At 43.2% G+C, this 13,771-nt stretch overlaps 1 protein-coding gene across 1 annotated transcript; it reads right to left on the bottom strand.

Moving 5' to 3' along the window:
- Positions 1–669: 669 nt before the first annotated feature.
- Positions 670–3,209, bottom strand: pou4f4 (POU class 4 homeobox 4). Its single transcript, XM_072505306.1, has 2 exons — positions 3,046–3,209; positions 670–2,295 (listed from the first exon to the last, which is right to left on the bottom strand). Exons 1-2 carry the CDS (start codon positions 3,163–3,165, stop codon positions 1,372–1,374), a joined length of 1,044 nt encoding a protein of 347 aa, XP_072361407.1. The 5' UTR covers positions 3,166–3,209; the 3' UTR covers positions 670–1,371.
- Positions 3,210–13,771: the final 10,562 nt, after the last annotated feature.

Genomic DNA, 13,771 nt, shown 5'->3' with positions numbered 1-13,771 from the left:
TGACACAAGGTTCAGTTCAAGACCCCAATCGTTCGTTTTGCAACGTGCTTAGTTTTATTGAAAACTCTGCAGAGTCACATCTGATTAAAAATCACATACACAATCAGTAAAGTAAAATAAATAACCACACTTTGAGATCGGAGCCAATCGTTGGGAAAGCCAGCAGCAGAGAGAAGGTAGCGTTGTACGAACAGGCGTACCTGTTGACCTGTTCACAAAGTGCACACACTCCGCCACCTTGATAGGGGCGGCCAGTGGAGGGGACAAAGACCTGGGTGCAACGGCCTCAACACGCTTCGCACACACACACACACACACACACACACAGGGAAATTGGTCTTCGGAATAACCGTCCAGCAAATAAGACTAGAAAATTAATTTTTCACAACAAATAACCGAAAGCAGGAAGACAGGGGGTGAAAGGCTTTGCCAGTTCGTGAACTGCGTTTGAAACTCACATTGTCCCTGGCTTCTCATTTCTAACTTTCCACATGTAATATTTCCCCATTGTTTACACACTAGTCTACTGTACCACAACATATTTTAAAGTAATTTTGATTGTCAATGCACTGTGAATCTCTTCCAGATTTAAAAAAACAAAATTAAACTAATGATTGAGATAAATGGAGGGAAAATGAAAGTGCCGTGAACCCCCCCCCCCCCCCCCCCAGGGCGGATGAGGTAGGAAACCATTCGTAAACAGTTATTGCAAAACATTTTAAACTTATTTATTATTAATTTCATTTTTTTTTGCTATTCATATGGTGATGGCGACATTCACTAAACTGAAATGATGTATAAACCATGCAGAGACAGACCTGTGGACTATACAAGAGGTACAATAGGATTAATATGACCCGTTCTTACATAGCTAATTGTTTTTGTGTCATTTTTCTAAATGAAATTGACAGGGGTGGAAATGCCACCGCCTGCCCCAGCACCGTGTCCATTTCAGCTGCAGTTAGACAACCCCGGATCAATGAATTCGATCAACTCGCACAAATAAATGATAGACGCAGAGAGTTCATTCACAGACTATGTACAGCCTATTACAATAGAAAAGCAAACATGATATTTTTTTTCACAAGAATGTGATTAAACATTATTTAAGTCTCGTTGAGATTATTTGTTACAATATGATTGCCAGATAAGTCAGCGAAGTCTCATCTAAACCAAGACAACAAAGCTTGCTTCTCTCAAACCCGTACAAAATATACACAATTAAAACTCCAGTATTCAGACAGATCCTGCCGGCGTGATTCCCCCGTCCATTTGCTTCGCTTTGTAGGGCATCGTTTCACCAAGAAAACAAAAGTTATTATATCCTGGTCCGCATCGTCTCAATAGGACAGAACAGTGCACAGAACATCTTTAATGTGTGGCGGAAAACTTCATCCGTTTTTGTTTCTGTCTCTGATTGCAAAACCACACTCTGACCACATTCTTTTTCAGGTCCAATTTCTCTGCGATTGCCGCGATCTTCTCCGAGGAAGGTCGAGGCTGCACGGTGAAATAGGCCTCCAAGGATCGTTTCTCGGGCGCTGCGATGGAGGTGCGTTTGCGCTTCCTGTCCCCTCCATTGAAAAGCTCGGGTTTGGTCATTTTCTCCCGCTGCGCCCTCTCGGCTTCATCCAGCCAGGCCTCCAGGATGGGCTTGAGCGCAATCATGTTATTGTGGGAGAGGGTCAAGGACTCAAACCTGCAGATAGTGCTTTGACTTAAACAGCCCACGCCCGGGATCTTCAGGTTGGCCAAGGCCGACCCAACGTCGGCCTGTGTCACTCCAAGTTTGATCCTTCTCTGCTTGAACCTCTCTGCAAAGGACTCGAGCTCTCTGGGGTCTGCTTCCCCCTCATTCCCGCCCAAGCCGATATGGGCTGACAGGGCGTGAGAATGGGAAATGTTCATAGGTTGATGGTGATGAGGGTGATGCGACATGTGGTTCATGCCAGGCATGTGGGCATGGGGATGTGACGGCGTGACGCCCACTTCAGGCCCGGGCATCCCACTGAGGGACAGACCAGAGTTCAGGTGCTCCAGGAGATCTCCTTCCAGGCCTTGGGCTGACTGGTGATGGTGGTGGTGGTGGTGGTGATGGGGGTGGGAGGTGAGGACTGACGGGTGGGGGAGATGTACAGAAGAGGAGGTCGGGGTGCAGGACACGCTGGTCATGGTGTGGTAGGTGACATCTGGTTTGAAGGGGTGGTTTTTTTGCGATACAATATCCACAGCCGCCAGGGCTTCGGCTCGGGACAGTAACGTTTCATCAAATCCGGTAAATATATTGCCTTGCATCTGCAAAGGAAAAACACAGCGTGTTACTGTCAGCATCAACAGAGAGGGAGAAGAGCGCGGGACGAATCTTGTTGCAACCGGCCAGTCACAAGGACGCTTCGCTTCAGCCTGATTGTTTTAATAAACATTATCCATTCTGTCTCTACATAATCTTCGTTGCGCGCTTGACAGTCTGCAGTCAATGGAGTTCTGCAATCCAACGAGAGCAGCAACATTTAATCAGTTATGTCAATAAAACAGAATTGTTTTGGTAGGGTCTTGGCGCGGACACTCAGTGTCCAGATGAGGACTTTGCTAATTCGTACAAACATGTTTTATTCAACTTGAAAAGCGGTGCAAGCAACGGAAGAATTTATAGACATTACAAAGGCCAGCACGCGTCCAGTGAACCCAACACAGGGTGGAACAGAGTATGCATATGGCACGGATTCAAAACAAGCTTCTTGACGAATAACCACCTCAGACACCTACTTCGGAGTCTCTATTTGATACAATTTCATTATTGACATCCTGCCATAACAATATTTCTATACCAAAGTCACAAACAGCCTAGCTGGAGTCCTCAAACCGCCCCCTCACATATTATTTAAATAATGAAGTTAAACAAAAACTTCAAATGCTCACGCAATTTGACAGAGCTCCAGGTTTGAATTGTAATCAATTGAAATAACGCGTCCAGCATTCGGCTATTTTGAGTAGTTTTCCTTGTAGGCGGCGAGTGAGGGATGGCTGAGTGCAGTGCAAGCTTACCGGAGGAGTGGGCAGACACGCTCTCCTGATGGCCTCGGTGCTCGAGTGCAGGGTGGTATATTTGGGTTCGTGCAGGATGGGGTGCATGCCGAACGGCTGCTTGCTGTTCATGGACATCATGTTTGCAAGTGGGTCATGTGCAGGTGAGCGCTGAACTGGCGCTGTCCCTATCCCACTCCATCCGCATCTCACTGAGTTATACCCGCGCAGCCTGCAGGACATACCGCCCCTCGGCCCCGATCATTGGTACAGAACAGCCCGACCTGCAGGCGGTCCGCTGGATCCGCCCATCCACTCTCACCATTGGCTCGGGCTGCTTCCAACCGCTCCTGCCTGCGATTTCCAGATGAAATTGGATGGATGTCAGTTCTGACACAAGAAATACGGCATGAACCTGCTTGCTGACTTTGGGGGGAATTTGTGGCAAATACTTCTCACTTATTTCAAACCCTCCATGTACACGTGCTTGTGTGGTGATCACTGATTCAGCATTTTCCAAACTACCATTTAACAGCGAGGCTTTAAAACAAACACATAATGGGACCCTCGCTTTCTGTTAAGTAAAATGTCTCGATTCCGATAAAGCTCCTATAACGTGGAGAGAGAGACAGGCACTTGTCAGAATCCTGACATCCGAGCATTGAGGTAAGATCATCAATTCGCATCCTCCAAATTTGAAAGACAGCTCCATGAGAGCGCTGTTCAGGACCGGCTCAGTTCGGTGGAGCTATTTAGGCTATTAATCAGATTTTTGTTTCAAATGGACAGAGATTGAGTTATATACAGCACTGATTGGGACTTTGTCAAATAGGGAGATAGGATAGAATACTAATCGGGATTTTGGCAATTTAACAACATGCACTTATATAGTACCCTAAAGTCCAAGGACACTTCCCAATGGAAGGAGACAGGGAGAGGGGTGCCACACAGTGAGTGCAGAGACTAAGAGGATAACCAAAAGTCTGGATGAAAAGATGGGTTGGAGAAGGAGAAAAGTGGAGACACCAGAATGGTTAGAGAGGACATGCCTGAATGTCTACGAGTGGGGCCACTGTGATTGAAGGCTCTGTTGCCAACTGTAGCAGGAAGCGAGGAAATGCGCACCACAGTCAAACTCTAAAGAAATGGAGGGTACAGGTGAACATAAGGCTGGAACAGGTACTAAGTTGGAGTGGAGCAAAACAATGGAGAGATTGGAAGAGGCACATGAAGAGTATATGTTAATCAGGAAACAAAACAGTTGGACAAAGCATACGACAATTTAGGGGTAGTTGCTCTGTGAACAAGTTGGATTTTGTGAAGGGCGGAGAATGGGATTCACAAGGGAGGAATTGGAATAATCTGAAACATATGATTGTGGCAAAAACAACAGGACGGCGGTCGGCAATATTGTGCAGGTAAAAATAGGCAATCTCAGTGGTGGGTAGGGAGTTCGCAATCAAAGTTTAACACGATCTCTTTCAGCCTCAACAATTGGCAGTGGGGGGTTGCGGTGAAACCAGTAACAAGTGAAAAGAGTTCATTAGGCAAAGGGTGACATTACTTAATAGTATCTATCGAAAATTGCTGTTTTGGTGGATTTTCTGGTTATCAGAAAGAAGGATGTTAACTGTAGGCAACAGATGGCTGTTCCGCCCATTTTTGTTATTCACTGTTTGAAGCATGACGCACTTAAATCAATTGTGGTAAGGCCTGTGTGCCAAAAAAGCTGATGTTTCGAACTGGATCAATATTTTGGTAAGGGGACCAATAGTACAGTGGGACTGTACAAAGTCAGAGTCTTAGGAGTTCTCAAAAATAGCAAACAAGTAATATTCCATAATTGCTGTCTGAAAGATACATACTAATGGTATTCATTAAATTATGTAAATAACAATTTAAACCCACAGTTATTATTAGGGCATGTTTGCACTCTTTTGTGCTCGTTGATTCATTTGCAAATGTCAAAGTTTTTGAATATCTTTCAATCTGTCACAAATTTATGACACTTCCACCATGCGTCAGAAGATTGTAACTTCAAACCCAGGACTTGAAGACAAAATGGATACAAATATTTTAGTGTAGTATTGAAGGATTGCTGGTTTGCCAAAGGTTCCATTGGACTAGATGTAAAATCCAACCTGCTTGTTTTGGTGATTCAGTTGCTAGCAATCCTATGGTTCTATAGAAAAAGGAATGAATCTGGCATCTTGGCTAATGTTCCCACAATCAATGCAAGCAAAGCAAATCAACCGTTCTTTTAGCACATTGTTTTTGGTAGGACACTGATGTGTTCAAGACATAGCTGCTGTGTTCACTTACATAATAATAGTTATTGTACTTTGAAATAATTCATTCTGATGAGGTGCTTTCGGATACTGCTGAGAAATGTGATGAGGTACTATATGAATGGAAGCTGTTTCTTTCTTTAATTGTGGCAGTATGTTTTCCAGAATGCTTTTTCCATGGACTCCCTAAAGCTCTGCAATACCCAATCTATTTTTAAATGCGTGAATCAATAATTATTTCATCTCTCTGTTAAAGCACTTAGAGCTAAAAGAAAACAACAGAACTATTTAACTGGTTCCCAGCAAGATGTAAATTATAACATCAAAACAATTAATCATTTCCACATTTAATGTGGATGAAATAAGTACAGATTGTGACCTATTTGATTCTACAGTGATGTATAATGGCATTATACTTCTGCAGCACATCCATTTTTGGTTATACTACCGAAAGTTTAAGATAACATTTTGATCTTTAAGCATGGACGAAGGCACATAGTGAGAGATGGCCCTTTTGCTATTTTCATCTGTGAGCGAAAGCAATAAGTACAAATATGCATGTTGAAATATACTTAATATAGAACTGCAATGCGGCACAATTGTAATAAGGAGATCTGGCAGACCAGAGATCCTGGTCACATTGTGCCCAGAGGAAGACCTTTATTGATTGTCTTATAAGTTGATCAAGTAACTGTTGCCATAATAACTCACCAGAAAATCTAGGATTACCTCACCGTCACATTTCTCTAATTTTGACACTTCGGCCAAATATCTGATTTCTGATTTTAAGAAACATATAGATATGGATAGTATTGAAGTCCCAATACTCTGTTGCCTAGAATGATGTGTTAAAGGTTCTCTCTTGCATTTGTTCTCAATTAAGTTTTGATCCACCTGTGGCCCAACAAGTGAAAGCCAAAGCTTCAATGATTTGTGTGTCCTTGATGCAGTAATATAGAGACCATTAATTTGTGTTTAGTCTCTGCTGTACTTGATCTGCAATTGCTTGATGCATTAATGTGGAGGGAGCTTAATTTGGTATTTAAATCATGTTGTACACTTTCTGGAAACACTTGAGAGACTAGTGTGTAGAGGATGTTGGAATTGTGTTCACATTGCTCCTCGTGTACAAAATGAAGAAGTGTATGGGTAATTTTACTTTGATTTTAAGCAATGCTCTATGACATAGCAGTACTCAATGAGTATGAAACATTTAAATTTGAATCCTAGCATCCTTCTCATAGAATTTTTTTTAATAGTGCCAAAAATTAATACAAAACTCATAAGAACAGAAAAGGTAACAATTGGGAGAATGCTTGGTTTATTTTGGGTTACTGACTTTGTTAGTTCATTTTTGGTAAATAATCAATTTCTTTAGCGGTTACCACTTTGGGAAAAAACATTCAAAATGATTGCTAATTGTAGATAATAGCAATGAATGAAAAGAAGTATCATTTTCACAATCACTTCGCATTCACAACACAAAACTGTAAAAAATATGGGAATTTCAAAATCTGTGGAAGGATATGAGCATCCTTTGTTACCTCTGAGAAGGTAATAGTGAGTGTTCTTGTTGAGTTGCTTAATGCCACGTGGTGAAGCTGCTCCTACAGTGCTGTTAGGTTCGGAAGTGACTGAATTTTAACCCAGCACAGATAAAGGAACAATGGAGCTACTGTAGACTAATAGTCACTAATTTTACAGAAAATGAATCTCAGAAATGTGACCTCTAGTCAGTGAACACACTTCCAATCATGAAAGGAAATTTCTGCTCATTCCTGCATAAAGAGTAGATCAACAAGATGTATCAGGGTGCTATGGTTAAATAACAGCCAAAGAGATGACAGTGGTCTGAATTTCAAATATTACTTGGAATACTTGAAGTGCAGTCAGAAAGTGTATAGTAGCATAATGCCAACACTACATACCATTGCCATAATGAATTGCCACATGAATTATGCACTTAACCAGAGAAAACCATAGCTACATCCATATTGCACTTGTGTCCAAATGTACTGTTAATTGCATATCAACTGGAGGTAATTGATTCAGGTGATGCGTGTTAATTAGGACTTAACTGTGCTCATATATATATATATATCTATATATTATATATATAGATATATATTTAGGAGCACACTGTAATTTTGGTTGTTAGTTGGAGATGCACAGTATGTGATGAATGTCTTGCGTGTGCAAAAGGACTGGGCTCCTGCTCGACCCACCAATGCCTGTCTATCCAAATGTTAATACCTTTCTCATAAACCACACATCGACTGGATGTCTGTAGTTATAATATCATACCAGACCATCAATATTCCCGTATCGATACCACACTTTTTTCGTAAGTATATCCACACCAGAATTATGAATGGTTTACAAGGGAAAATATATGTTTACTCTCTCTGTGAGCCACACATTTACTGTTGCTTTTTAATTACTTTATTCCAACTGTTTCTCTAGCCGCTCCAATATATTCTTATGTACAGGAGGGTTGACATCTCCCTTCACCAGAAATAGTGTTATTTTCTGCTTTACCTATTTTTAACTACCAAGTAACATACTATATATCTCATATATTGACATCCATTTCTAAATCTCCACACATAAACACACCATACACATATGCCTACCCTCTTTATTAGTCAATTCTTCCCATATTCTGTAGGGATTAGTTTAAAGTATACTATCTCATACCTATACCTGCACATATAATTTTTCGAACACCTATATACCATACTTTACTTATATCCATGATGGCACTGGTAACTTTATGTGGCCGCTTTATTTGTGCCCATTTAAATTTGCTTTTGGCGTTGTGAGTAACTTATGTATATTGCTGTAAAATGATGGGGAAAAGAGTCAGTTCAGTGAAAGATGGATTATGATTTTTACTTTAGAGGATGCCTAACATTGATGCTATTCTTTAAAGTCTGTCATCCCTGAACTAGCAGTCCATAGGTATACTGTTGGAGTGTCCATAGATTTAGATCAGTGGTATGAATCAATGCTGACAATTTCAAAATGTTATGGCTGTGTCTTTGTAAACATTGCTCATCAATCACTATAAACTAACAGGATGAAACATAGTAAGCGAGGCGAGTATATTGGAAAAAACTGTACCAACCTTTAACATAGCCAAAGCCGCACAGTTAATATCAGCGGGAGGATGGGAGAAACCTAGTGTAACTGTGAAGAGCAAGATAGCAATTGAAACTAAGCTGACACTGACTGGGAATGGCAAGAAATGCAACACAGCAATAACGATACAGAGTGAGAATAACAAGAAAGACAAGAAGCTAATGCTGGCATTGATAGAGAACAATGTTAGTGGACACTTTTCTAAGCTTTAAGGGACATGCTGAGGGTTTGTTCATGACCTGACTGACAGTCAGCATTTATTATGTTGGGGGACATGTCGTATGCACATCAGGATTTAAATATGGTTCAGCAGACTCTGCTGTGAAAATGTAGTGGCAACGGCCATAACAAATGGAGTTGTGAAAAGTGCATTCGAACAAGAAAGTTGGCTTCAGGCGACAGAGAAAGTGTAAAAGGGCTCGGCAGCCTGTAGTCCTGTCACTTGAAATATTGAAGTGAGTCTGGAAGAACAAGAGTTAAAGACATCCATTAAAAGGATGAGTAATAGATTTGTGAAAATGCGAGTGTTTTCTTATTCCTGGCAATTTGAAAGCTTCTCTGACTGCCAGCTGCATTTGTAGAAAAGTAAACTGTTCTTTATTAGTCAATTCTTCCCATATTCTGTAAGGATTAGTTTAAAACAGCTGTGTTTCATCCACTACTGAGCTGGTTCCAGTAAAACTTCACACCTGATTTTGCGTTAAACTACCACTGTATCTTTCTGAATAGCAAGCATGTTCAGGCAAGTAGACCCTAGGTTTGCAATATACTTTCGTCAGTAACAGCTTTCATAGAGCAATGAGGTGCTGGTGCTTTCAGTCTGTGTTGTCAGAACAGACAGACTTGTGTCCAATTTCATGAGTCTTTAGGTACATTGACAGATGACTGATTGTCTAAAAATACAGTACATTGAGTGTGCCACGACGAATCTTCATGGGAGTATTATATTTCCTGTAGACAAAGTGCTCACACTGTCATGCGGCGAGCTTTTGTTTTAGACTCTGATGTCATTGGACAAATCTAATTCTCTGAAGGACCTTGAATTAGGCACCAATCAGATTGTACCTCTTTGCATATCACTGAAATAATAATGAGTTTCATAAAGGTTTAATGAGTTCCTGTACAGGAGGGCTGTGTTATTTTACTAACTGATAGAGTGGCTCACTCCGATATAAAAAAACATATTTTTATTCAGTACAATTTCACATTTTAATTCTGATTCTTATCATAAAATGGGATAAATAAATGTATAAAATGGATATTCAAATCATTTTATGGCATACCATGACATTTATTGCTTTATTCTACGTTCAAACTTACTTTCCAGTCACTCCTCCTCATCCACAGATAAGGTACCAGATTGAAGACACAAATATTATATTAATATTGTAGATTTAGAGAGCATGGATAGGTAATTCTTATAGACTCTATCTTAGTCTTTGTCTCGAGCAGTGAGAATATTGTGCTGAGATTAGCGTTGAATGACTGTCTTCTGCTCAGCACTTTCCTAATCCTTTAAAATGTAGAATCTGAATGCCACGTCTGTGTTTTGAACCTGCTGAGCTACACATTGTCTGAATATTATTTTTAGTGTCCAGTGTTGGTCGAATCTTCATACACGAATCCGCATGCCTTTCAGAACGCAAAGCTTGCATTGATAAGTCTAGGTGCACACTGTAAGCACAATTCTGAGTGTTTCACCTGTGGACATAGAACATGTATATAATCTGCTTGCCCAGATGATTTCTACAGTCTGTGAGAGTTCACAATCTTTAGTTGAGTAGACTCATACAATCCCTAAAGTGCAGAAGGAGGCCATTGGGCCCATCAAGTCTGCACCGACGCTCTGAAAGTGCACGCTGCCTAGGTCCATACCCCTGCCCCATTCTCATAACACCACCTAACTTTTGAACACTAAGGAGCAATTTAGCATGGCCAATCCACCTAACCTGCACATCTTTGGATTGTGGAAGAAAACAGGAGCACTCTGGGGAAAGTCACACAGGCATGGGGGGAATGTACAAACTTCACACAGTCACCCAAGGTCGGAATAGAACCCAGGTGCCGAGCACTGTGAGGCAGCAGTGCTAACAACTGTGCCACCATGCCATCTCAGCTTGTTTTATTTTCTGTGTGAATATTCTAACTGGTTGTGAAAGATACATGTGCATTTGGCCAATACATGCAGTAAGTACACATAGATTAAGGATTTTGTTTGTATATGTCAACTTCATACCATTCCTCAGTAAGCACTTTACTTGTACAATCTGCATACACAAAGCACATATGTTTGCCTTTACAGTGTATTTGGATATATATGAATAGGTTGCATTGTCTGCTTGACCAATTTGTATAATGTCGATGTATACAGGTGTCATGTGGAATCTGAGGAACAGTGAACACATTTTTATGTTTATATGTTCTCTTTCGTTCTGCATAGCTTCATGTTGGATGAACAATATGCATATTCAAACACCATGAGCACAACATTTACAGGGCCACACATTTGGAGTTGGGGGCGGTGGGCGTGGAGGTAAGTATGGTAAATGCAGGATACCATTTAAATTTGTTTCCATGTTCCCCTCTGACAGTCAGCCTGAGTGCCCTGGTTGGCTACATGGGACAGACATGAAATCCAGTAGCAGAAGGATGGAGTGGTGGAATAGGTAGCTTTATTTCTGCGGGGGTGGGGGGGGGGGGTGTCAAGGAAGGGGAAGAAAGTGGTGGTCACAGGGGTTTAGAGCATGGCTGGGTTGGGAAGAAGATGGTGGTGGTGGGGAAGAGAGTGCACCTTGGGAATTTAGAGCGTATGTTCTTCTTGGTCCAAAAGCAATACTTCAAAGGACATTTATTTTATGGATCCAGCTCTTCTCACCTCCTCACCTCTGCACTTTCCAAGGCCAGGGGAAACTTGCTGACATGAGTTAAAAACGGAAAGCGTGTTAAAATAATAGCTACTCTGTTTCAACACACATTTCCTCCTTTGACAAAAGTCACCATTGTCTTATTAATTGCTTTTGGAGTCTTGCTGTGCATGCTGGCTGAAACAATGACAAACATAACGGTCAGACAGCATAGAGAAAGGCGATTTAGCTCATTGTGTCTGTGTCAGCCCTTTGAAAGAACTAGCCAATTAATCCACTCCCTCCTCTTTCCTTGTAGACCTGAAAATTCTCTTTTTTCCTAATTCCTTTTCAAAAGTTGTTGTTGAACCTTCTTCCACCATGCTCACAACACCTTGCTGTTTAAATATCTTTTCCTCATTTCCCACCAAGACGTTTTGGCAGATCATTTTAAATTTGAGTTCTCTGGTTAGTCCTTCTTTCCTACTTTTCCATCAAAATGTGTCATAATTTTTAGGATCACCTCTATTAAACCTTTTTTTTAAAAAAAAATTTGGAATACCCAATTCATTTTTTCCAATTTAAGGGGCGTTGTATTATAGGTATTACGGTACCTGAGAAGCTGAAGTACCATTGGCAGAAACTATATGCTTACCATTGGCTCGAGTGCATAATAGCTCCACCCTGATAGGCGGGGTATAAGAACACGTGCCATCCCAGCAGCCCTCATTCTGTACCTGAGCTGCTGGGGGAAACATCTAGCTTATTAAAGCCTTCAGTTGTACTACAACCTCGGTTTAGTGGTCATTGATCGTGCATCAATTTAATAAGCTAGATTTTAAGAAGAAAGGATGGAGCTTCGAATCAAGCCGGAGTGACTGCAACTTAGCCCCCACACAGTGAACTCAGCAGCGATCTTTAAGCTCTGGCTGGCGTGTTTTAAAGGGTACCTCGAGATGGCAGAAAACGCACCCACGGGAGAGCAGAAACTGCACGTCCTGCACTCAAGGGTGAGCCCGGAGATCTACACACTCATCAAGGAAGCGGAAGACTTTGATGCAGCAATCGAGCTGCTGAAAGGACACTATATTCGCCCGGTAAACCAGGTCTACGCCCGACACCTGCTTGCACCAAGACAGCAAACCCTTGGGGAATTGTTGGAGGAATTCTGCCGCGCACTCCTGGTGCTGGGCAGAAGCTGCGGATGCCCACAAGTTCCGGTGAGCTAGCACACCCAACTCTTAGTCAGGGACGCTTTCATGGCAGGTATGCTTTCATCTCAAATCCGCCAGCGCCTGTTAGAGAAAGACACCCTGGGTCTTAGGGAGGCACGGGCTCTTGCAGGCTCCCTGGATGTGGCCTCCAGGAACTCACACGCCGACGTTCCCGACCGCACGGCAGCCCCCTGGGCAGCGTGGAACCCCGCAGCGGCTGACCCAGAGACTTCCCCCGTTCCCCCACAGGCCTGCGCTGCAAGGCGGCCTGCTAACCCCGAGGTGCCCCGCTGCTAATTTTGCGGGCAGGCCAAGCACCCCCGCCAGCGCTGCTCGGCCCGCGCATCCACCTGCAGGGGATGCAGCAAAAAGGGCCATTTCGTGGGGGGGGTGTCAGGCCCGAGCGGTGGCCGCGGTCTCCAGCGGCGACTCCGGACCACCACCACAAACGTCTCCACGGGCCCCGTGTGCCCAGTGGTCGCCGCCACCCCCATATCCCAGGGCCATGTGCGGACCCCGGGCGCCGCCATCTTGTTCCACGGACGCCACGCTTGAGAGACGGGTGCCGCCATTTTGTGCACCCCCGGCCATGTGCGACCAATGGGAGACGCCATCTTGGATGGGCCCCCAGGACCCCAGCTCGGCCGACTACACACTGCCTGAACAGAATTCTCAAATACTGCGATTGGCCTCGGTGACTCTGGATCAATCTTGACCTCGAACACGCTCAACCGCTACGACGACTGTTTTCATCAACTGCCACGAGACGTCCTGCCTAATCGACTCTGGGAGCACGGAGAGCTTCATACACCCCGACACGGTAAGGCGCTGTTCACTCCTCATCCACCCTGTTAATCAAAAAATCTCACTGGCCTCTGGTTCCCACTCAGTGGAGATAAAGGGGTTTTGTTTAGCAAACCTCACAGTCCAGGGAAGGGAGTTCAAAAATTTCCGTATCTACGTCCTTCCCCACCTCTGCGCGGCTACACTCCTGGGTTTAGACTTCAAGTGTAACCTTCAAAGTCTGACCTTCCAATTCGGCGGCCCTATACCCCCCTTACTGTCTGCGGCCTCGCGACCCTTAAGGTCGACCCGCCTTCTCTGTTTGCGAACCTCACCCTGGATTGCAAAACCGTCGCCACCAGGAGCAGACGGTACAGCGCCCAGGTCCGGATCTTTATTAGATCAGAGATCCAAAGGCTACTGAGGGAAGGGGTCATTGAAGCTAGCAACAGTCCCTGGAGAGCTCAAGTAGTGGTGG

Source organism: Scyliorhinus torazame, chromosome 5 (genome assembly GCF_047496885.1).
Source record: "Scyliorhinus torazame isolate Kashiwa2021f chromosome 5, sScyTor2.1, whole genome shotgun sequence".
Lineage (NCBI taxonomy): Eukaryota > Metazoa > Chordata > Chondrichthyes > Carcharhiniformes > Scyliorhinidae > Scyliorhinus > Scyliorhinus torazame.
The sequence above is the reverse complement of the archived record's forward strand: the minus strand, read 5'-3'. Positions and strand labels throughout refer to the sequence as shown.